Source organism: Melanostigma gelatinosum, assembly GCF_949748355.1.
Source record: "Melanostigma gelatinosum genome assembly, chromosome: 20".
NCBI classification, from domain to species: Eukaryota; Metazoa; Chordata; class Actinopteri; order Perciformes; family Zoarcidae; genus Melanostigma; species Melanostigma gelatinosum.
Genome location: NC_136653.1, coordinates 20,052,583 through 20,077,981, shown reverse-complemented (window position 1 = coordinate 20,077,981; position 25,399 = coordinate 20,052,583). Strand labels below are relative to the sequence as shown.

Genomic DNA, 25,399 nt, shown 5'->3' with positions numbered 1-25,399 from the left:
TTTTAACTTTTCGACACGCTATACGATGACTTTTTTTAACGTTTCGACACGCTATACTATGACTTTTTTTTTACTTTTCGACACGCTATACTATGACTTTTTTTTTACTTTTCGACACGCTATACTATGACTTTTTTTAACTTTTCGACACGCTATGCTATGACTTTTTTAAACTTTTCGACACGCTATACTATGACTTTTTTTAACTTTTCGACACGCTATACGATGACTTTTTTTAACGTTTCGACACGCTATACTATGACTTTTTTTTAACTTTTCGACACGCTATGCTATGACTTTTTTTGTAACGTTTCGACACGCTATACTATGACTTTTTTTGTAACTTTTCGACACGCTATACTATGACTTTTTTTAACTTTTCGACACGCTATACTATGACTTTTTTTTTACTTTTCGACATGCTATACTATGACTTTTTAAAATTTTTCGACACGCTATACTATGACTTTTTTAACTTTTCGACACGCTATACTATGACTTTTTTAAAAACTTTTCGACACGCTATACTATGACTTTTTTAAAAACTTTTCGACACGCTATACTATGACTTTTTTAACTTTTCGACACGCTATACTCTGACTTTTTTGTAACTTTTCGACACGCTATACTATGACTTAAACTTTGACACGCTATACTATGACTTTTTTAACTTTTCGACACGCTATACTATGACTTTTTTTAACTTTTCGACACGCTATACTATGACTTTTTTTAACGTTTCGACACGCTATACTATGACTTTTTTTTTACTTTTCGACACGCTATACTATGACTTTTTTTTTACTTTTCGACACGCTATACTATGACTTTTTTTAACTTTTCGACACGCTATGCTATGACTTTTTTAAACTTTTCGACACGCTATACTATGACTTTTTTTAACTTTTCGACACGCTATACTATGACTTTTTTAACTTTTCGACACGCTATACTATGACTTTTTTAAAAACTTTTCGACACGCTATACTATGACTTTTTTAAAAACTTTTCGACACGCTATACTATGACTTTTTTAACTTTTCGACACGCTATACTCTGACTTTTTTGTAACTTTTCGACACGCTATACTATGACTTAAACTTTGACACGCTATACTATGACTTTTTTAACTTTTCGACACGCTATACTATGACTTTTTTTAACTTTTCGACACGCTATACTATGACTTTTTTTAACGTTTCGACACGCTATACTATGACTTTTTTTTTACTTTTCGACACGCTATACTATGACTTTTTTTAACGTTTCGACACGCTATACTATGACTTTTTTTTTACTTTTCGACACGCTATACTATGACTTTTTTTAACTTTTCGACACGCTATGCTATGACTTTTTTAAACTTTTCGACACGCTATACTATGACTTTTTTTAACTTTTCGACACGCTATACGATGACTTTTTTTAACGTTTCGACACGCTATACTATGACTTTTTTTTAACTTTTCGACACGCTATACTATGACTTTTTTTAACTTTTCGACACGCTATACTATGACTTTTTTGTAACTTTTCGACACGCTATGCTATGACTTTTTTTTAACTTTTCGACACGCTATACTATGACTTATTTTTTTACTTTTCGACACGCTATACTATGACTTTTTTTTTACTTTTCGACACGCTATACTATGACTTTTTTAAACTTTGACACGATATACTATGACTTTTGAAAAACGTGTCATTCAAAATATCATTGAATTTCAAAATGTCATCACTTCATTCGTTTATCATTTTGGACATTCGTGTGAAATTGTCATTAACTATGATTAAGTTATAATTACGCTAAATTCATTAACTTTTGATACTGGAAGAAACCTTCCAACACCCTGCTCAAATAGAAAACTGCACATTAATTAAAAAATACAAACTACTAAAAGCAAGTTTTAAATGCTACTCTCCAAAAACTCCCTAAAGCAGTTACTACTCTGTTTCAAACCAGATGTTTGAACCAAAACAAAGAAGAAATCATCCGTTCATAATATTTTAATCTGCATCACGTTGAACAACAAAATCCCTGTAAACATTACAAAAATCAGCACCTGTGTCATCGGAGAACGAGTGGTCCTTGTTTCACAAGAAGAAGAGTGAAAAGATTCAAAACCTGCAGTTTAGATTTCAACAAGCGCCGCGTAACAACGGCTGCATCAATCGAATCAATGTCTTTCAGCTTTCCCCCCCCCCAAACATTAATTGTTTAAACACGTGAATACTTCAGAGGTGTGTTTCGTTACTCAGCCCTCACATTTACAGACGAACCTTTTAAAGTTGCTGGTTTTAGTTAAATCAAAACTCCACCGGAGCGGATTTCACTGAGCGACATATTTAGAAACCAGCTGCTGTGGAGGTTGTTTTTGGGATGAATCACTGGTTCTTTCATCTTTTAAATGCAAATCACACCCCAAATAAATGCATCAACACCGTGGACATGGTGAAGGCTATAGGTTATATAAAAAACAAAAGGGTTCCTACACATTTCACCAGATTGTGGTCAGAAAATCGTTGTTTGACCATTTTTTCATGCACATAAGTCACTAAATCCAGTTTCTCCTGACTTGATTTTCCCAAAAAACCTCAGTACTTTGTGTAGGAAACCCCCCCGAGAGAGAGAAGCACCAGGTTTCAGAGTCTCATCTGAAAAACTACAGACATCACAGCACCATGAGACGTCCACGTCTCTGTGAAGTTTGTATTAAATCACAGGTGTAAGAGTCGAAGAAGAAGAAGAAGAAGAAGAGGCTGTATTGCTTCACGTCAGACAGAAAGACTTCTTCTGAGCACCAGAATTCACATCAGAGAAAACGAGAGAGAGAGAGAGAGAGAGTCAAAAGTGTGATTGTTGGTACGTTATTAATAAAAAGGCTTATTCAACAAGAGGAAAGAGAACGGTGCAGATTCTATTTATACTGATCGGACATCACGAGGAGGAGAAAGTGAGGAAAGAGGATCCTCTGTGAGGACGTCACGAAGAACGTTTAAAAATCAGACTGTTGAGTTCAGGACTCAAGGCACAGCAGAGACAGCAGAGAGAGACACAGACAGACAGCAGAGAGAGAAAGTGAGGCTCAGACATCTACAATCACATCAGGACTATTTAACATTTACGTTTTTCACTGCGCTCCACTCGTACTCATCAATTAATTAGTTCATGAATCAATTACTACGAGTTATTTTAGAGGAACTTAAGTGTGCAGCAGAAAAGACAAAGTAATTGACAATGATTGATTGAAACAGATTAAATGTTCTGCATGTGTAATTACACATCGTGAGGTCTTGAAATATTGAATCATCTGAGAGGAAAACATTCTTGACTTTGTAAACTTAAACTCTCTCAGTTAAAGGATCCACAGAGACGGTTAACTCATCTCCTCACATGTGAGATTTGGAAGTTTAAATTTTTCTGCAATTCTTCCAAGAATTCAGAGCTGAAACAATGAAACGGATTGTTCGAATGACGCGATTCTCCGGCTCATTAAATGTGAAGATTTGCTGCTTTTTTACATGATCAAATAATATCCGAGAGACTCGGTACGAGTAGAGCGCAGCGCTGCTGCTTGTAACAGGCGGGGGAGACAGCAGGACATGAATGAAGCCATGTGTGCTTTTGGTTGAGTTTGGTGAAAGTAGTGCTGGTTTCGTTTTTTCTCATTAGCACCTGAAGCAGCGTCGGCGGCGTCACAAAGCAGAGTCTCTCCAGGAAACAAACGAGTTCAGACGTTAAACGTCGAGCTCTCTGACATGTTTGCTGGTGCTTTTACAGTGAAAGGATGACGACGACTTCCTGTCATCACCGAGCAAAAGCGTTAAGTTTCAGAGACTGAAATTTGTTTTGTGAAACGACTTTGACCGAGGAACAAAATAGTCTTTTTGGAGATCTAAAGATCTGATAAATTACTTTAAAAAAAATGTATACATTATCAAACAAAAACAATCTGACTTCTCCGTTTTAAAATCACTGTAAACTGAACTGTTGAACTTCACAGATTAACAAAATAAATAGTTTCAGGCCTCATCTCAAGACAAAGTTTGTAACACATGTTGTCCAGTAACTGAATCTTAATCGTTTCCATTATTGATTGATCTGCAGATGTTCTCCATGAATAAATAAATATTTCAGTCTGTAAAACGTGATTTTTTTAAATGTATTATTTTGAACGAACAACAGTCCAAACCCAAAGAATATTCAGTTTAAACATAAACCTGTGGAACCAGTGTGATGACGATGATCGATCATGATGCCGATGAACTTCCTCAATAGCCTGAACGCTGTAAAACATCTGGATCTGCTGCGACGCTGCTTTGTGATCGACCTGCTGCTCCACAGACAGACGGCGATGCGGCGCTCAGCGTTGCGTACAAAAACACACCATGGGGGGGGGCAGGTTGTAGGAGATCTAAGAACCCTCGACGAGAAGAAGAACATTCGTTCACAGAAGAAGATAATCAGATATGAAAAGTATGTTGTTTTTTAAACAGCATCAAAAGTTTCCGCTTCAAATATTCCCAGTTTTCCTGAAGCTTTCTAGCGGTTTGACGACGTCGTCTGGATTTCCTGAAGTGACGGCGTGTTTGTTTTGTGTGTGAGTGTAAGGCCTTTGTTGTTGATCCACAGGAGGTAGAAGTCAGAGTCAGGCGATCTCCAGCTCTCGCTCGATGCCCACGTACTTCAGAGCGTCGGCCTGGCTGTACCTGCAGCACACACACACACACACACACGCACGCACACACACACACGCACACACACACACACGTTAGATTAGGAGCTCTTTGGAGCGAGTATGAACGAAGCGGAGGACAAAACTTGATTACTCCGTCAAAAGGAAATTAATTATCAACAAACGTGTTCATCGATTTATCGATTTTCAAGTGGAAAAGAACAGAATGTTGCTATTTTTTAAAAGATTTTTGGGTTTTGTTTAATCGATAACTAGAATAACTATTAGATAGATTTGTATTTTTCTTATATTTGTTGTTACCTCCACTAATATTTATTTATTTTCATATATTTTAACCTTTTCACGGCCGCTGGACTCTGAAATGAAGGAGAGCAACGTAACTATCCGTTAATCTCTTTGGAAACGGGTCACCGACCTGTAGTCGAAGAAGAGCTCCTCTCCGGTCTGGATGGCTCTCTTAGCGAAGATTCCGATCCTGTGATCCCCGTTCACCATCATCACTAAACAGAACAGACGAGTCAGCAAAAAGCTCAACCGCGACTGCCGCTCACGCTAGTCGTCGCGCCCGCTCACCTTTTGCATAGCAGTTGGGGTTCACGGAGTGGTTGGCAAAGCGGATCTTGTTGCCTTTCCTCGTGGCGTCAACGACAAAGTCTGTAGAGAGAAGCGCGCACGCACGCACACGCACACGCACACACACACACACACACACTGTTAAAGCTTTCGTACAAAGAACAGCAGACGTGAAAGGCTGTGTGTGCGTGTGTCATACCGTTGTTGAGGTTGAAGAGGAAGCTGCACATGTATTTGTCGTAGACTTTCCCTCTGCGGTCGGCTTCATCCTGAGAGATGATCTGCCAACACGGAGGAGGTCGAACACTTTTAACACATTTAACACTTCTTCAGTTGAAGAGGAATTGTGAGAAAGTCTGAGCTTCTATTACCTCTATTTTAAACTTCCTCTGCATCACACTGTGCAGTTTATTTAATTCAATAAACTACTGAAGCGTTTTTGCCATTCACAGAATATATTTGGGGCTTTTTTTCCATCTCATTCTCAAAAATGTGCACAGAAATGCAGCTGAAAAGATGAGTCATTGTTCAGAGAAAAATAAAGTGACAGAGAGAGACAGACAGACAGACTGACGGAGAGACAGAGTCAGAGAGAGAGAGAGACAGAGACACAAACGGAGACAGACAGACGGAGAGACAGATACAGACACAGACAGACAGACGAAGAAAGAGAGAGACAGAGAGACAGAGACACACAGACAGACAGAGAGAGAGACACACAAACAGAGACACACAGACAGACACAGAGACACACAAACAGACACAGAGAGACAGAGACACAAACAGAGACACACAGACAGAGACACACAAACGGAGACACACAGACAGAGACACACAAACGGAGACACACAGACAGAGACACAAACGAAGAGAGACAGACAGAGACACACAGACAGAGACACAAACGGAGCGACAGACAGACAGAGACACAAACGGAGAGACAGACAGAGAGAGACACACAAACGGAGACACACAAACAGACAGACGAAGAAAGAGAGAGACAGAGACACAAACGGAGACAGACGGAGAGAGACACAGACGGAGAGACAGAGACACAAACGGAGAGAGAGACAGACCGAGAGAGACAGACGGAGCGAGAGAGACACAGACAGACAGACAGACAGGCAGGCAGGTCCTACCTCTCCACAGTACTCTGAGATGAACTCGTTTTTCTGGACCGGCTCTTTGATGAAGATTCCCCAACCGGCCACGTCTGACGGGGCCAGCAGGAGGTGCTGAGAGACAGAGAGGAACATCAGGAGGTGTTTGAGCTTCCGGTGAGATAAAATTAAAAACACTACCGGTAAAAAGAACGTGCAAAAACCTTCTTGGCGCCTCGCTGGATGGAGCAGTTCTTGCAGGACACGTTCTTGCTGTCCCAGTTGTCTCCGGCGCCGCATGTCAGGCAGAGGTCTGGGTCACACTCCCTCACCGCCAGGTAGCAAGGACACTGCTTGGTGTTGCACTGAGCTTTGCACCGACACCCTGGGAAGCGGTTCTGACCTGTGGAAGAAGAGCAACGTCAACTCGAGTCACTGCAGGAATATAAAGCTCTGTGTGTGCGCGTGTTCGTTCTTACACTCGGAGCTGCACTGGCAAAACTTCTCGCAGAAGTTCTGCGCCGTGACGCAGGGACACGATGAGTCACAGGGCTGCCGCGGGTGGTCACATGGCTGGTAGTTGTACACGTGATTGGACGAGCCATCTGTAAAGAGGTGCAGCGGTTAAACCGGAGGTTTCACCAGGAGACTTTCCTCCGGCTTTCACCGACTCATTCATCCGCCCGTCTTATTCCCGTGGGCACGCTCAACTTCTTCCAGGTTTCTCAGCTGTGAGGATGCCGACATCTGGAGTCAAACATCTCAACTATTTCAACGGTTCTCTGTCTGACATGAAATGAGGATTAAAGCCTCACAGTTCTTCTACCATGGCATTAATAAACGCTAGCGCTGACGGGACCTCTGACCTTTCTTCAGCTGGATCTTCCTGCAGTGAGTGGCCCACAGTCGGTGTTTCCTCTTCTTCTTTCTGGGCGGCGTGTCCTCGTCTTCGGCGGGAGCCCGAGCGATGATGCTCGACTCCTTGACCCTGAACTCGTAAACCTGCAGGACCGGCCGAGACAACGTTCTAAACTCCATGTTTGGCAACAAGCGCAGTTTTTAATTTTAGGAAAAATCGAAGTTAGAGTCCGTTTGGCAGGTGAGAGCTTTAAAACTTCTACAAATAAGTGTGTGCATCATGAGAACCATCATTCCTTTCCCCCGTGTTTAGACCAACTTGTGGACAATTATATTGTGAGCTAAACAATAAGCTAGACGTCTCTGACGCCTCACCTGTCTGCAGGTCTTCGTGCCGATGAGCCGCGCGATGGCGCAGAAGTTGTCGTAGTACGTCCCGATGAGAACCCTGAAGAGCGAAGCCTCGGCGCCGCTCCACTCCACCGCTTCAGCCTCGCCGATCAGCTTCATCTTCACCGGAGTCTGACACCGAGAGTTTCCCTCTGTGCACACAGAACAAAAGCACTAAGGGCGGGAACCTTCCCCCAAGAGGACCAACAACCCCCGGGACTAACTTTAGCAGCGGGTGGGGAAAACGTTTCCACTCGGAGGGAAACTAAATTATTTTTTTTACTAAAGTTATGCCCATATTTGCAGATGCAGGTGAAGCCGCTACTCCTTCCCTTGCTCCCTTACCGCCTCCTTCCTCTAAACCGCTGGTGTTTCATACACACATTTAGACAGACGGGGACAATAACATTCTTTGATGTTTATTAACGTTAAAAAGAAAACTCAAGACTTTGTTGTTCCCAACATGTTAAGAAAGAGAAACCCAAGGAATGTTCTGTATGTTGCTTTGATAAAGTCGGGTAAGATTCGAGTTCTTCTTGCCAAAGAGGACCCTTCAACTTTACTACTCCAGAGTGAGAGTTTGTACCTGAGCTGCTGGTGTTATCGTCCTTCTTGTCTTCGTCTTCTTTGCCGCTGTCCCGCTCGACGTCTTTGCCGCTGTCCCGCTCTACGTCTTTGCCGCTGTCCCGCTCGACGTCTTTGCCGCTGTCCCGCTCGACGTCTTTGCCGCTGTCCCGCTCGACGTCTTTGCCGCTGTCCCGCTCGACGTCTTTGCCGTTGTCCCGCTCGACGTCTTTTCCGTTGACCAGCGCGTCGTCTTTGTCGTCGTCCCGCTTGTCGTCTTTGCCGTTGACCAGCGCGTCATCTTTGCCGTTGACCAGCACGCCGTCGTCCCGCTCGTCGTCCCGCTCGTCGTCGTCCAGCTCGTCGTCTTTGCCGTTGACCAGCTCGTCGTCTTTGCTGCCCTCGGGGTCGCTGTCCGTGTCTTTGGTCTCCGAGGACATGGACGGGGTGCCGGGCCGGCTGTTGGGCAGTCGTCCGCGGCGTCTCCCCACCGTGCGCTTGGAGGGCGTCTTTGCTTGCTCTGCAACTACGTCCGCTGGGTACTCGCTCACCATCCCACCCTGAGAACAGTGATGTAGCAGGTCAAAGTAATACTGTCATCATGTAATACTTACGATAAATATACGAAAATTGCATTTTCCCCCCTAGTTCTTTGTCTAATAGACCAGTGAAGACAGAAACAGAGTGAGCAGAACTCTAAAAGAAACAAACAGCACTGCTGTGATATTTATTGAACGTCTGACTCACCTGTACCAGGTACATGTAGCAGACGATGCCGCAGGGTTTACTGTCCACCAGGTTCTCCAGGTTCTTTCGCTTATACGTGTTTGGAGTTGCATGGAAAGCTAAAGGACATAAAATCATCAGACGAGCTTTAGTTTTTGACCTAAACTTTACTAACTAAACATTTAACAGACAAGCTGCCCGTTAAAAGATGTAAAAAAACACATTTTAAATCGCTGGTTACATTTGAACGTTCCACGCATTTCATATATTAGGATTCCCGTCACATTAAATACCAAATTAAACAAAAAATAAAGGGTTAATTATCCTGTTTTCTCAGGATAACAAAGTATCCGGCACATATTCGGATCAGTGCATCCTCAGTTATTTTAAATGAATAAAAGGGTAACTCTATAACGTCTGTGTGTGTGTGTGTGTGCACTAACGGTGGAGGAAGCAGTCGTATTTGAAGCAGCGTCTGCAGAACAGAGTGTGGAAGGAGTGCAGGCTCTGCTCGCGCTGCACGGAGCGAGCGTTCGGACCGTCGATGTTCGGCGTGCATTCAGGAGGCAGCGCGCCGGGCAGCTGCTGCTCCGTCAGCTCCTTGTACCTGAGAGAGACACACACACACACACACACATATATAAAAAGGTGCTTCTAGTCTGACAGCTTAGCCCTCTTTAGCTCCTGCTCAAGGTGATTCATTTCGGGCCGAGTGGGGTATGTCTCTATGGAAGTTTTTCAGCTTTCTGCATCCTGTCAAACAAGCACGAAATCACACGTATCTGTATTAAATTAAAGCCATAATTGGCTGTATGATGTGTCTGTATTCATATAAAAATGAACTTGTCCCTCAGTCATCGTCACAGCACCAACACACTCACATCCACACAAAGCCACTAACTTCTCTTTGAGCTCCTCCGTGGAGCCTTTGTCGGGGAACATGGCGGCGATGGCCTCAAAAATCTTGTCAGAGGGAAACTTCTTGGAGCCGTCGCTGCTGGTTCGGCCTGGAGACGACACACAAACACGCTTTCACGATATATATATATACATATACATATATATATATATATACATATATATATACATATATATATACATATATATATATATGTATATATATATATATGTATATGTGTATATATATATATGTATATGTATATATATGTATATGTGTATATATATGTGTATATATATATATACACGTATACACGTATACACGTATACGTATACACGTATACGTATACACGTATACGTATACACGTATACGTATATGTATACATATATGTATACATATATGTATACATATATGTATACATATATGTATATACATACATATATACATACATATATACATACATATATATATATACACACACACACACACATATATATGTATACATATATATATATATATATATACACACATATACACATATACACATATATACATATGAAGTCTATAGAAGCAAGTCTTGCTCCATAACTGTACCGACTGCATAGATTTAACTTCACAACCAACACATCAAACAAGACGTTTGCATGCAGTCACCGTGCGATGACCTCACAGACGGACTTACTCTCATTGTTGACGAGCCCGTCCTTGCGGGGGTCCTCTGGACGCTCCTTGCCGTCGCACACCTCCATCTTTTCTACCTTGAAGTCCTGCTCTTCCCCCTCCTCCTCCTCCTCCTCGTCCTCGTTGTCGCTGTACTGCGACAGAGAGCTGACCAACTCCACGAATATCTCATCGTTGATGAAGCCGCACTCTGCGAAACACAGACGCGTGATTCTGACATCATGTCTCGTGGTGCTATGAGCTTCTGTGCAGTCTTGTTGTACGATAAGCTTTTCATTTATTCTATTACTCAGACTTCCTGAATCGCGTTCAACCGTCTCACCAGTCCTTTAGTCCTGATGGAAGACACACAGACCTCACCTACCGCGCATTTTAACACACTCAGATATTGATAAACGTCTCATCACACCCTCCCCTCTAACCTCTGTGTGTCCACAGACCCTCACCTCTGTCTCCGTGGACTTTGCCGTCATAGTTCTTGATGAGCTCTTCTATGAAAGTACCATCTTGGTCCAGGATCTCGTCTCCCATGTAGGGGATGTTATGGAGCACCGTCTCATCCTCCACCTGATGCAAAAAAACACAGCTGTGGTTGAAAATGATCCGGACCAACGACCACTGTTTCACTGCTACAGCCCAAGCACATGAACACATTTGACACTAGATACAGTTGTTCAAACACACCATGAAGTTCTGCTGCAGCGGCGACCAGGAGTACATGACCGGGACCGAGGCCACGGCGTTCAGAGTCTTCAGGGGGATGACCTGCCTGGAGAACTCGGAGAAACCGCTGTCCACCGTGCACTGCAGAGAAAACCGTGCAGTCAGAACATGTTCTACAACACCGCGACAGAGACGTTACCGTTAATCCACCGACCTCTCGGGTGCCTCTTAAGGAGCAGACAGACGTCATGATGTGAGCCGGCTGGATTCGCCTGGTCTTCCACTCCTGGTTCAAAACGTCAGTTCGATCCATGATTTTCTGACGGTTGTTGTTGAACATGCTCTGGAAGAGATGAAAAGATATTCAAATAAACGGTGAGAAACGTATCAGCCAGCAGGCAAAAATGTGCCGTGATATGACAGGATGTTGACGGGTGATTATTCACGCTACCTTCCGCTGTAGAAGCAGTGACTGAAAGAAAGTGATAAAAACATTTTACTGCCAAGTCTACGTGGCCATCATGTCTGATTATTGATGTATAGAAGCAGGCCTCTGCAAGTGCCGGCTGCCAGCCAGATTGCCGCCTCCACCTCTTCTCCATCTGGACAGTTTAACACTATATCATTTACTTTTTATATGAACATTTCTCTTATTCCAAATCACTGGATTTAGGGCTACGCTGGTCTAAGTGTAAGGTGTCTCACGTGAACGCCCCGAACGGGAGTTAAAAACATAAACAAAACATCAGGACAAAACAACGGCTGACGTAAAGAGGAAAAGAGAGCGAGCAATGTTGGCACGCAAATCTGACATAACCTGTTGCTGCTTACATGATTTAAAATTGTTTATATGAGAGAACGGTGTTCGGATTTTTGGATGAGCGCGTGTCCTCGACCACCAGCCTGTTTACAGTATGCCCCAGCCCTTTAGCAAACATCTGACTATCTGTATGACGTGAAGGTCTCTTTGAGTGTGTCTGTCTGTGTGTGTGTGTTTGGACAAACCTTGACCTCGTCGGCCCGTCTGAAGCGTTTGAGCTGCCGAAGCCTCATGTACTCAGACTTCACCCTCCTCTTCCAGATGCCGGGACCTTTCTCCGAGCGCTTCCCTGTCAGCACCATGATCAACCTGCAAAACACACAGCAGGCGGATGAAGGTTTCTCCACACTGAATGCTTTCATTTTCCATATTTTCAGTCTTTGCCAGGAGGTGGGGCTGAAACATACGTAGGGATGGGAATCGAGAATCGTCTGTTTTCTATTTGAATAGAAATAAATATCTAAACTGTGGGCTGCGATTCAGATATCTGGAAGCTGTCTAAAAGACAACCATACAAAAAAAACCTCACTTCTCACTTCTGTGCTTACATGTCCACATTGACAGGATTTTCCTCACTCCTTTGGCAAATCTGCTGTTAACTGGAGGAAGTGGAACAGAAAATGAATGAGTTGCTGTGTAAATGACAGTCATCTGTCATTGTGTATTAACGAGATCTATCTGTCACACAGTGAGAAGTCGGCGTGAGTCACTGCCGACCGGTCTGACTGAGATCTCACACTTTAGATTAGACATGTCAGACGGCTGTCATGGATAGGTATTATCCGGTTAGATGTGGGTGAGATTGTAGGAGACGTGGAAGACTTAAGTGACACGACACAGTTTGCCATCTTTAAAAACACGGACTGAGCAAGAGAATAAAAGCAGCCAAGTATGCAAATAAAAATGGAGAGTTCCAGTTAAAAATCCCCAACGGGCAAATGGATAAAAAAAAAAAAATCAAAGACATTTCCAGAGCTGATGATGGCCGAAGATAAGAAGAAGACTCTCACTTCCTTCACGTCTCTTCTGAGAGTTGCACAGTGCACAATTATGGCCGGTAAAGACTAAATGTATTATTAGTTTTATTAAACGGAAATGAGCATTTCAAATATCCTGGAAACAGGAGTTTAGTTGAGTATGGTTAGAGGATAAAACTCCAGATTAATTTACTTAAAATAAGATTAAACATGACAATTAGCATTGATCTTTGTTGTTATTTGATAACTGCTAACAAATAAACAATTTGTATAAAGGCAAGTGAGGAAAAACATTAACGTTGAACCCTGTATCAGCACTCTGTCTGCCAAGAACAGCTGCCAGTTTATGAGATGTTCTGGTTAATATCTCACTGATATAAACGATGTGGACAGAATATTACAACCACATCTCGGTAGAACTCAACTCCACCACAAACTGTAGTCTCAAAAATCAACTAAAAGTTGAACAGACCCATTTCTAAAGCAGCTTCAACTAAATCTGAACATTATAATATGAATGGAGGTTTGATTCATTACACGGCTGATTTATTAATAGTCAGTCTGCGAGAGTTTTAGTCTGACAACTGAGTTTATATGATCCTCCTTATCCACCTGGTTGTTTGACAGGATGAAAAACAATTTAAACATACTTGTACTTTTGTACTTCAATGTTATGCTAATTTCTACTCCACTATTGTACTTTGTATTGAACTACATTTTCTTTAACCGTATAACTATTTACATTGACAAAAACATTTGGTATAACGCAGTACTGTACTACTAATCTACCAACAAGTATACAAAGTATCTACACACATTGACAAACATTAAAATGTTCCTACATGTATTAATTAGTGATAAAAACAGAATAATACAATATTTACAACACTATTACACATGTAAAAAGAACATATTCTGCCAAATTATTAGCCTCACGTTTACTTTCAGTTTGTTATTAACAGGCCTATTTCTGTACTTTTAGTTAAATATCATTTTGAGATTGTGGGATTGTGTATTTCTACTAGTAAGTATCATGTTAAATTCAGGACCAAACACTGTCTTCTCATGGGTAAACCAACTGAAATAACAACACGTATTCTAGTGCAACAACTGCATCTTTTCATGGTAATAAACACTAATTATATAAAACATTTTATTGTATTATGTATTTTAGAGCCTGTTTTGTTGGGCTGTGAATGTTTGTTTGCGGTATTTTAATTGCACTTATCAGGAGTAAGGTTAGCAGTCGTAATATACAAGAAAGCCTTTATATTCTATTGATGTTCACTGGGTGAGCTAAGCTACAAATAACAAGCAAGCTTCAAGCTAACGATAGCTTGTCGTCGCCAAGTTTGTATCCCATCAAAATGTGTTTAATGGCACATAAAACTGTCTGAAACATGAAGCCATTAGTTTACACTTTGCACTGACAGCTCCTCTTACCTGCACAGGTGTCTCCGTCCTCATCCAACAGAGTGATTCGGGATTTATATGACAAACACTGGCCAAAGTCGTCCTTTGTGTTTAGCTAGCTCCGGTGCTAGCTGTAAGGTTAGCTCGGCAGCTAACTAGCTAGCAAGTTAGCTTCAGGGAGGAGGGAGAGAACCACTTTGCGCGAGACCGGCTTCACGTGCCCAAGAGTCGGCGAACAGAATAACAAAGCGTCCGTTAGTTCCCGCGTTTAACCCGGCTCTGTCATAAAAGACACCGTGTTTGTGGATGAACAAATTCTCCCAATCTCAATGTTTCCGCTACTGTTTCAAACTGCCGTCTCGCATTCACCGCCCACTACGGCTACAGTAGGATTCAAGAGGCGCCAAACGCTTTGGGCCAATCAGAGGAGCCGACGTTAAGGCATTCTCAGTGTGATGCCGCGCGATTGGTCGAGCGGTGTCGGTGTGGCAGCCAATGAGGACGCGCCGGCAGGGGCATGTAACGCGGGAACATGTGGACCGGGTTTCTCTTTGTTCTCTTCGTTTGTCAACATAATAGAAACCGAAACATAAAAATAACTTGATAATAGCGACAGTTTCAATTATTAACAAACCAGATGTATGGTTTGTATTTAATTATTTGCTAGTGTTGGTGTCAGCTGTCATGTTTGGTGAATGAAAGAGGTTCCGTGGTCTCAGACAAGAGAGAGCAAAAGGGTCGCCAAGTTTATTTAGCCCCTCCCCTTCTCAACAGCCATTGGCTGACAGCTCAACAGTGTGTCCATGCTGCGTTCTAGGTAATTGGAAATACAATTTGAACATATATATTTCTGAGTTGATGTTCTTTTATTTTGTATAACAAGCACATTAAGTATTTTTTTCTTTTTTCCTCATCAGTGTTTTTGGTATCAGGGCTTTAAAAAACTGAAACCAAACAAAATATTATAAATCAGACACAATATATATTGACACGGCTTACATTTTACATCCCATTATCGTCTTTTACTTCTGCTATCTAAGATACAAATGTGCTGCTAATTATCTTCTCTTGTATGTCTATTGCATTACTATATTTTATTGTTTTCTTTCTTTGTTCTTTGTGGGGAATACCACTAAGTCAGTCATGTCAATCAGCAGAACAGACACATTCATACATCATAAATATTCTTTTCTCAGTTTGAGTAGCTGTGCACGGAGGTAACACACAGGAACTGAATCCCTCAAATACATTTTCCAAAATATAAATAAATAAACATGGTCAGATTTAACTGAAAGGGGGATAAAAATCAGCCATGAGGCTCCTTTTGTGGCTTGTTCAAGCCCACTCTGACATGTGGACAGTAGGTGCAGGGAACCTGTGATGACGCCTCCTTTCCACTAGGGGTCTGTGTCCTGTTTGCTGGCTACTCTTTGTCTTTTTTATTACTGACTCTCTATGTTTGTTTCGTTTACTTCATGTGTTCTTCAAATAAATGTGCTTATTTATTACTTTTACACCCGTCTGGTCTCCCATTTACGTTGCAGCCATTGAGCCGGGTTGCAACAGGATGGAAGACACCATAGGTCTTTCTCATTTCCCGAATTTTGTGCCTGCTCGATTCCTTTCCTCGCCTCCTCGGCCATGGGAGATGGTAGGGGAGGAGGTGAGGAAGAGACACGAGGAGAGAGGAGTCGAGGCAACAGGCCTTTAACAAATGAGATATCCTTGCATGGGATGCACCTGTGTTTCCTCGCTCTTCAAGGTGCATTTTAGCAATTGGGATGTTCTTCAAGATGGAGATTGATTTCTGGGTAAAAAGCTGTAAGAATCGAGGAGCCACAAAATCGTGAAAATAAGAAAGACCCAATGATCTCAACTTCTAAGTCAACCGGGACAACATGTAAAGTACTTGGAAAAATGGGAATACATCTCCATGAAAACCGGACAAACTCCCATGATAGATGAGGGAATTGAAAAAGGTCCAGAACAGCTACTAACTGGAGGGACTTAATCTACGACCTCCTGTAAATATCACATTAAGAGAAGCGTCGACCGTAAACAGGAAGTTGTCAGCCAGCAGATGGCTGTAAAACTCTTCAGAGTTCACAGGAATTTAACTCACAAGCTGCACTCGGCTCTCTTTAGCTCTTATATTTGATACCAGTGGACAACAAGGCAAGTTCATTTGTATAGCACATTTCAACAACAAGGTAATTCAAAGTGCTTCACATAAAACCATTAAAAGCATCAAAACATAAGGCAAAAGAAAAGGAGATTTAAAAACAATTAAGAACATTCGTTGAAACAGTCATTAAAGAACACAGTCATTAAAACACTAAGAAATAAAATGCAGTAGTAAAATGCAGAAATGCAGAAATTGATTAATATCCTTGAATGTTGTTCAATTAAAGGCAGCAGCAAACAGAAAGGTCTTCAATCTTGATTTAAATGAGCTGAGGGTCTCAGCAGACCTGCAGCTTTCTGGGACTTTGTTCCAGATATGTGGAGCAGAAGAACTGAACGCTGCTTCTCCATGTTTAGTTCTGACTCTGGGAACAGAAAGTAGACCGGTCCCAGACGACCTGAGGGGTCGGGATGGTTCATAAGGTAGCAGCAGATCAGAGATGTATTTTGGCCCTAAACCATTCAGTGCTTTGTAAACCAACAGCAGGATTTTAAAGTCAATTCTTTGTTGGACAGGAAGCCAGTGCAAAGACATCAGAACTGGAGTGATGTGGTCCACCCTCCTGGTCTTAGTGAGGACTCGAGCTGCAGCGTTCTGAATCAGCTGCAGCTTTCTCACGGACTTTTTACAGAGACCTGTAAACACACCGTTACAGTCGTCCAGTCTGCTGAAGATAAATGCGTGGACAAGTTTTTCCAAATCCTGTTGAGACATAAGTCCTCTAATCCTTGATATATTCTTCAGGTGATAGGAGGCTGATTTTGTAATTGTCTTGATATGGCTGTTCAGGTTGAGGTCTGAATCCATAACTACACCTAGATTTCTGGCTTGGTTTGTGGGTTTTAACATCAGTGATTGAAGCTGAGCGCTGACTTTCAATCATTCGTCCTTGATACCAAAAACAATTACTTCTGTTTTATCTTTGTTTAATTGAAGAAAATTCTGGCACATCCAGTTGTTGGTTTGTTCAATGCAGTTACCCAGCCCTTGTATGGGATTATAGTCCCCTGGTGATATAGTTATGTCGATTTGTGTGTCGTCTGCATAATTATGATAACACACTTTGTTGTTTTCCATAATCTGAGCTAGTGGAAGCATGTAGATGTTGAACAGAAGAGGCCCCAGTATTGAACCTTGGGGAACACCACATGTAATTTTAGTAGATAACAAAGAGTACATTACAAAGATGCAAACACACTTTAAAATCTTCAGATCAAGCCCAGATGTTCACAGAGGAAGGGGTCGGCCTCACAGAGGATCTCAATCATCTCTGAACTTGCAGCTTCACCTTTCCTCCTCACGGTGTCGATAACGAAACGAGCTTTGTCGCCCTTGTTTTGCCTCTCGTCCGCCGACTCCCTCTCGGAATCGGTTATCACCGTCTTCTCAAACAGTTTGTCCAGCAGACTTTTGAGCACGGGTCCCGAGATGCCCTCGACGAAGCTGCTCCGTACGTCCAGCAGCCTCTCACAAGAAGGGAGGTTCAGAGCGCTCGGCCCACAGGACCTTTTGACTCCAGCGGTGGAAAGACAAACTCGTCTTTCCCAGGCAGTGTGGGAGCTGTCACTGTCCCTCAAAAACAGCTTGATGTGTTTCAGCGTCGCCTCCCAAGTCACCTGGAACGATGTGAAGTAGTTGTCATAGTTGTCACTGTCAAACTCCGCTTCGGTTGGCTGAACCAGAACCTGGTGGTCATCAGGACTCGCGGACAGAGTGTACTCCTGCTCCGGGTGCAGTTTACAGTGTGGGGACGTCTCGATGTAGCTCTCATCTCCTACTGTCTTCTTCCTGAAGCGCAGAACGTCCCGGAGCACCACGTTCCTCGGTAGCAACAACACATTGAGGAGGGATTCTGGATCAGGGTCGGCTGGAGGCCTGTAGAACAGCAGAACCACTGCTCGGACCGGGTCGGGGGGCGAGTCTCCGTCCTTGACGTTACCGAACACAGAAAACCCTGTGACGCTTACGACGACGTGAGTTTCTGTCGTCTTATTGGGGCTGATGAACTCGACGCCCTCGTCTTTCACGTGAGCGACCGAGAGGAAGTCACAGCCCCCCGTGGAGCGGATCTCACAGTGCGGGAGGTGAAGGCCACGCACGGACCGCTGCTCACACTGGATGTCGAACAGGGGCCCCGCGGGCTTCTTGTGATGCTGGACCAGCAGCCTCCAGTCCCAAGGGACAGTCCTGTAGACCACGTCCCCTTCTCCGCCCATGTGGAACACCAGGCCGGTCACGCTGCACCGGTAAAGGCCTGGGCAGGAGCACCGGAACCGGAAGGTTTCGTCGTCGTTCTCATCAGCAGTGATGTCAGGCGTGAAGTCCTCAGAGCTGCTTTCTAACAGCGCGTCAGGTGAGCTTTGAGCTCGTCTGAGGGTCCTGATCTCCGCAGAGGTTATTAGACTCAGTGAAGGCATGCTGTGAGAGCGAGACAGGCAGCTGGACTCTCTCCTGCTCCAAGGAGGTTGGGGGTGACCACGTTCTGGTAGGGCGTTGGTGAAGGAGTAGTTCACGGCTGTAACAGGTGAGTCCATTTCCATCAGGACATCGCCGTCTCCTCCTGGCTCACTTTCAGGCTCCACAGAGAATCCCTCATGTGCATCTTGTGCAACGATTCCTCCGGTGCAGACGGTCGAGTCCTGGAGGACTGTAGCTCTGCCTTGTGCACATAGAAGGCCGGCGACAGTTGGGGTTATGGACTGAGAGCGGCTGTGTCTTCTGACAGACACAGATTTAAATCTGGAGCCACCATCATCTGTGTCTTTTCTGTTTGGAGGATGTAAATAAGGGTGTGATGAAACACGCCTATAATAACGACTTCCCCGGACAACCTGTGTTTGTTCCCCTCTGTGATAACCTGAAGCAGAGATGACGATGGAGAGACCACCTGCTGTTGCTCTATTCATCCCCTTGCCCCTGAAATCTGCTGCAGAGGAGGTGATGTTTTCTATCATTGATAGACGTTCACATACAATGTAGTCAGGGGAACAACTGGTAGAAGGAACACAATTTTCACACTTTCGCGTTCCTCCGGAGCTTTGGTCCGTTACGACTTTCTTCTGGGGTTCTTGAGTAAAAGAACCACAGGAGTAAAAGAACCCCTCCTCCGTCCCCAGTTGGCACGGAGGAGGAGCGTGATCCAGCCCAGATTGTGTTACATCTTGAGGAGGACGCGGATCTCTTCGGGGAACCATCTCACAGTCAGTGCTAGTCGGAGGAAGAGGCTCATCGCATGTGTCAGACTGATAATGGGGATTGAAAGGCGGACAGTAAGACTGATCACAAGCGTTCCTGATGCGAGGGCTAAAAGTATGTCCACAGATCCTGGACAGGGCTCTCCTGATCGCTCTGGCCGCTCTGCTGAAACACGATTCTTCTCGCTCCCTTCTTCTGCGTTTTACAGCGGACACCATTTTTGCTGTGTTGTCAATAAAGCGTCAGAGTCAGTGGAGCCGAATGAGCGACAGAAGTCAGCAGATCACCTCGCCTGCTCTGTTCCCTGATATTCAAAAATTCAAATATAAATCCATTAAATTCTAATTAACATTTTAAAATGATCTCCACTTTTAACAGCTGCAATATTGAAATAAAACCATCAATAATAATAATAATCCAGTAATATAATATATATGATTCTGAAATGGACCAATCTGCATAATGAGTACTTTTGGTACATTAAGTTAATTTGATACTAATACTCTACTTGTAACAGAGTACTTCTACATCGTTGTATTACTACTTTTACTGAAGTAAAAGATTTAAAATCCTCTTCAACCGCTGATGAGATGAGATGCGTCAGAATTGTTGCATCAACTTTCTATTTTCACCTTGTTGAAGACTCACGAAGATGAATTATATTTATTCAATTTAAACAAATACACATAATAATAATAATAATAATACACACATTATAAACTAATCAGTTAAAGTAAATGCAAAAAGACGAGAGGAATCTTTATAACTAAAACAGAACACAAGACAGACAGGAAATGAATCTGTGTCAGGAAATAAAAGAAAAAGCAGCGATGGCAGAAGTATCAATACCACAGTGTAAAATACACCGTTTAAAGTAAAAGTGATGTAAATTCAACCATCCAAAATTAAAAGTACTCTTTATGTAGAGTTGTTCATTTCTAAAAAATACTACATTATATTATTGTATTACAATTATTGATGCATTAATGTTTTTAAGTTTACTTTGTCTGCCGGGTACTTGGTGAATTTGCCCGAACAGAAATACTTCATCTATATTATTACACCATCATTCATTTGTTGATTATATTTTGTAATATTAATCTAAATCTGCAAAGTAACTAAATACTTGTAGAGTATAGAGTAGAAGAGTATAAAGTGACCGAAAATGGAAATACTCAAGTAAAGTACAAGAGCCTCAAAATTGTACACAAGTAAAGCACTAAATGTACTTATAATAAACTGAACCTTCTAGATAAATGCATAAATTCTTCATTTCTCACAAAAACTTATAAGTTTGAGTATTTAATTAAGACCTTCTCTCATCAGTTTTGTCTCAGACTTACCGGTGCAGAGCTGCTCAGTGAGTTCAATCTTCAAATAAAGAATAAATCAAATGTCAGATTGTTGGTGAGTCTGTGTTTTATTCTCTCATCTCGCCACTAAACACATCAGAAGAACGGCAACCTGTCTGATGACGTCGGAGTCTGTGGTTGTCTACGGTGGATTCCGTTTCCTGTTGCTGGCGAAATAAAATGCTTCAAGATGAGCAGCGAAGCCGGACAGTTTCTTGCAGCTTTTAATGACGACGCAGGAAGTCGCAGGAAGTCACAGAATCTTTTTACATCCTTTCAGATCCAAGTGTAGATGACTTGTAGTTTGCAGAACGTTTGGCTTCATGTCCATTTGTTTGTTCATGTATATATGTGGAGATGTGTATGTTGCATTGTATTCTATTCTTTATATGTCGGCATTGTAAAGCACTCTGGAGTTGCTGCTTGTTTTTATAAGTCATGTATAAATAAACTTTATTAAAAAGTGAAAATTTAAATAAGGTAAAAGTGAGCTCATCAGAGGTTAATCCATTGATCTTGACCCCTTTACCGCCACTAAGTGTTGGAATGATTACATATTTGACATACAAATGCAATTATTTAACTATTTTATTGATAAAAGTAAGGACACATATTGAAGTTTTATTTTTATCAATTTAATTATTCAACATTTGAGTATTATCAATGTTTTCTAAAGACATGAGGTGGGCCGCGGCCATAAGCTAATGCTATATTTGTTATTAGCATGGAAAGTTTTATCACATAAGACATGGGACCTTGCAAAAAATGTAATTCAAATCACACATAATCTTGAATACTTGTTTTAAGGCTCTTCTCATCCCAGCGAGTGAGAGCTAACAGCTAACAGTAGCTAGCTACTTTACCGCATTTCTGCCATTTAACGTTAATAGATAACAGCTTAAAAAAATGCTAATTCTACAGTTTAACAAGGTTACAAAACAATACAAAACTTATTCTTCTTACTGAATAAATTAACAATGTTTCCGGACTTAAAACCACTGTTTTCTTTAAGTCCCACCCTCTGAGGAAATACTCATCACTGATTGGCTGATATCGAAGAATGACACCTCGGTAACCAATAAAGAGAAGAAGACCAAGACAAGTTCAAAGACTACTGTAAACGTAGAATATTAGGGTGCTGAACGCTTGGCTTGAATGTAGTCTTTGATTTTCGGTTTAAATTTAAGTTGTACAGCTATTAGTTTTAATAATGAAGGAAATCTTGTGTTTTCAAATGATTTATTTGTCAAAAGAGTTTTTTGTCATGTGTGATTCATGATAGTTTTTAACAAATACTCAATTTGGGAATCTTACAAAAATATTTTCCTCACTCGAGAAGGAATGATCAAAAAAACAAAAACGATATAAACTCAACGCAACATAGGAAATTAAATCCACGACTCAAAACTCTTCAATGACGACTCATCTCATACTTCAGGACCTTCTCCTCCAGGTATGAGCTGCAGGAAAAGAAGAAGTACGGATTTAAATCACACTGAAGGTCTACAACAACAGCACCAGGTGGTGTGGAGGTGTGAGAGGTAATGGAGCAGAACATGCAGCGCATTTACACACCATGGTGATGTTATTGCCGTTGAGGAGGATCTGGTCCAGTTTGGTTATCCTCCGTCCCTCTGGCGTGATTTCACTGAAACACAGATTAATGAGTTAATTCAGGTTTTAAAAAATCCTGCAATTCATGCAAAAACAAGAGGAGTACTTACAATTCTGTCACATCTTCTAGGACCATATCTAACACACGGAGTTAAGAACCAAAAACTGGGACAATATTCAGAGAAAACTGTAAAATAAGGCAGTTTATTGCAGTTCATATTTTATGTTTTTTCTGTCACATTGTAATAAATGTGGAAAGGATACTGACGAAGTCGTCGAAACCCAGCAGGGTGCCGACGATTTCTTTGTCGGTTTTCATGACGATGTGAATCCGGGAGCCGATACATTTGTCCACGAGCTCTAAAAGCAGAAACACAAAGTCAGATCAGGGACTCGGTTTTTGTATTTTTGCCGTATAAATATTAGAGCGTGAATGATTGTTGAGCGACAGAAAAATCATCAGGAATTCTTTTAAATAATAAATTAGATCATTTGACGGCTCTTTGGGCATTTTTCACTATTTATTTTACATTTTATTAACAAAATGATACATGTATTAATTGAGAAACTACTCACAGATGAATCTAGAATGAAAACAATCACTTTTATTTATTTTCTGCTGCTAAATACAATAAATCACAGCCACTAAGCGCTTTATCGGACACAGGGCTGCAATTAATAATTATGTTCATTGTCAATTAATCTGATTCAAGTCTTCAAATTGCTTGTTTAAACTAGACAAGTCCAAAATACAAGTATATTAACAATAATAATAAATAGGTTTATTTATTCAGTTGAGTGATTATGATGCCTTAAAACAAAGCAACACATTTATATAATGTTCTCAGGCAGATCTGATAGGATGAAAATCAAAGTATTCAGACACTTTACTGAAGTAAAAGTAAATATAACACTGTAAAAAATACTCTGTTAAGTGTAACATTGACAATGTTACTTAACGTAATGTATTATATAAAAGTATTCAAACTGTGACTGTTCCACTAATATTCTATTATTATTAAAATTATTAATTTACCTCCTAATAAGACATTTGGGTGCGAATAAAATGCTACTTTAAATACATTTAATTATTTGTACTGTCAATCTGTATGACATGCTAATGAGCAAAGACAGCTAACATTAATAATAACGAGTATCATGCGTTTGTAGCTTGTAGCATGTGATGCTAACGTTAACTAGCTAACAAAACCTCTCAAAAACCTCCCTAATATCTTGAACTCGCGCTTCAAACTGCCACCGTCGCACTCTGACTTTTATCACTGATTCATAATCAGATATTTAGAAACAGACACTCGACATAATTAGGAGTTTACAAACCAAGTGGGAGCAGCTGAGACGGATTCGTGGTCGGAGCAGCAGCCGCCATGTTCGTTCAATGGGCGGCAGGCGGAAGCAATCGACATAAGAAGGCGAGTGAGCAGGCTAAAGCAATCGAGCTCAGACTCAATCATCGAATGACTATTTGCAACGGTCACAGATGCGTTTGAATTGTGTATAATTTAATTAGAAATCTATAAAAACACACGATTGAATGAGTGTAGCAGAAACTGAGAGGACCCAAAAATGTAATTATCGATGGCCGAAGAGCAAAACCTCCTATCTGAAAAATGCCTGGATCATTTTGCAGATAGGATCTTTGCAATCTTTCCATCATTTGGTGCAAGTTGGAAGAGGTTCTACACAATTATGCTCTAAATTAAGTTTCAATAAAGGGCCGGATTCTTTTAAAACAGAATATGAACAGCCTTCCTTGTTCTCATCATCCAAAATGAAATCCGGCAAACAGAAAATTCTGCAGATAGGAGGTTTTGTGCTTTGGCCCTCGTTATGTTTTTCAATCTATTTCCACACGATGGCGCCGGTTGTGCTCGTGAATACATGACGTAATTATTTGACGGTAACAAAGATGACAGAGTTAAGGACAAGATGGGGCCCCACCACAGTTTCTGTTGTCTGTTGTCTGTAGTCAGTTGTTGTTTTATTGTTTGTTTTCTTTGCATTTACCAGACCTTTACAGTTGAATGTATCCACTTAACTGTATTTACTGTGTCTACAACATGGTGATTTATTTAAACTTACACCTATTTGTGCGACATTGTATTACTATTTATTTATTTAGAATGTTTGCCGATTTTTATCTTGTTTTAAAAATAAATGTTTGTATTTTTGTGAATAAAAAAATACTTACATTTTTAAAAATATATTTATATACATATAAGATAGTTAATATATATATATATATATATTTAAAGTATATTTTTATTTAAAAAATTAAGGAAACAATGTATATTTTATATTGTATATTGTATATATATTTTTGGTTACTCTGTTACTTTGCTTCTTGGTGTGTCTTGCTGCTGTAACATACAAATTTCCCCCTGGGAATGAATAAAGTACATATCTATCTATCTATCTATCTATCTATCTATCTATCTATCTATCTATCTATCTATCTATCTATCTATCTATCTATCTATCTATCTATCTATCTATCTATCTATATACACACGTACATTTTAATATACGTGTATTTTTTTATTTCTTATTTTTTTTGTATAAAAATATACTTAAAATAAAAAAAAATTATATATATACAATTTTTTTTAGATAATATATATATATATACAGTATATACAATTTTTTTTGCCTCGCAAAGCTTTGACAAAGACGGA

The 25,399-nt window shown here is 41.2% G+C and overlaps 2 protein-coding genes across 3 annotated transcripts; both read right to left on the bottom strand.

Annotated features, from left to right (window-relative positions):
- Positions 1-1,991: 1,991 nt before the first annotated feature.
- On the bottom strand, positions 1,992-14,718 carry ezh2 (enhancer of zeste 2 polycomb repressive complex 2 subunit). Of its 2 annotated transcripts, XM_079291732.1 has the most exons (20): positions 14,391-14,718; positions 12,156-12,279; positions 11,602-11,622; positions 11,365-11,493; positions 11,172-11,291; positions 10,934-11,054; positions 10,489-10,677; positions 9,810-9,915; positions 9,352-9,515; positions 8,930-9,027; positions 8,205-8,742; positions 7,604-7,770; positions 7,237-7,372; positions 6,850-6,975; positions 6,595-6,773; positions 6,410-6,505; positions 5,470-5,551; positions 5,271-5,351; positions 5,113-5,197; positions 1,992-4,710 (listed from the first exon to the last, which is right to left on the bottom strand). In XM_079291732.1, the coding sequence occupies exons 2-20, from the start codon at positions 12,270-12,272 to the stop codon at positions 4,650-4,652; spliced, it is 2,616 nt and encodes an 871-aa protein (XP_079147858.1). In that variant the 5' UTR covers positions 12,273-12,279; positions 14,391-14,718; the 3' UTR covers positions 1,992-4,649. The 2 variants fall into 2 exon arrangements, with proteins under 2 accessions (XP_079147858.1, XP_079147859.1); XM_079291733.1 differs by lacking the exon at positions 11,602-11,622.
- Positions 14,719-21,781: 7,063 nt separating this feature from the next.
- On the bottom strand, positions 21,782-24,111 carry lsm5 (LSM5 homolog, U6 small nuclear RNA and mRNA degradation associated). The gene is made up of 5 exons (XM_079292194.1): positions 24,045-24,111; positions 22,971-23,066; positions 22,817-22,844; positions 22,668-22,740; positions 21,782-22,552 (listed from the first exon to the last, which is right to left on the bottom strand). Exons 1-5 carry the CDS (start codon positions 24,091-24,093, stop codon positions 22,520-22,522), a joined length of 279 nt encoding a protein of 92 aa, XP_079148320.1. The 5' UTR covers positions 24,094-24,111; the 3' UTR covers positions 21,782-22,519.
- Between the last annotated feature and the right edge of the window lie 1,288 nt (positions 24,112-25,399).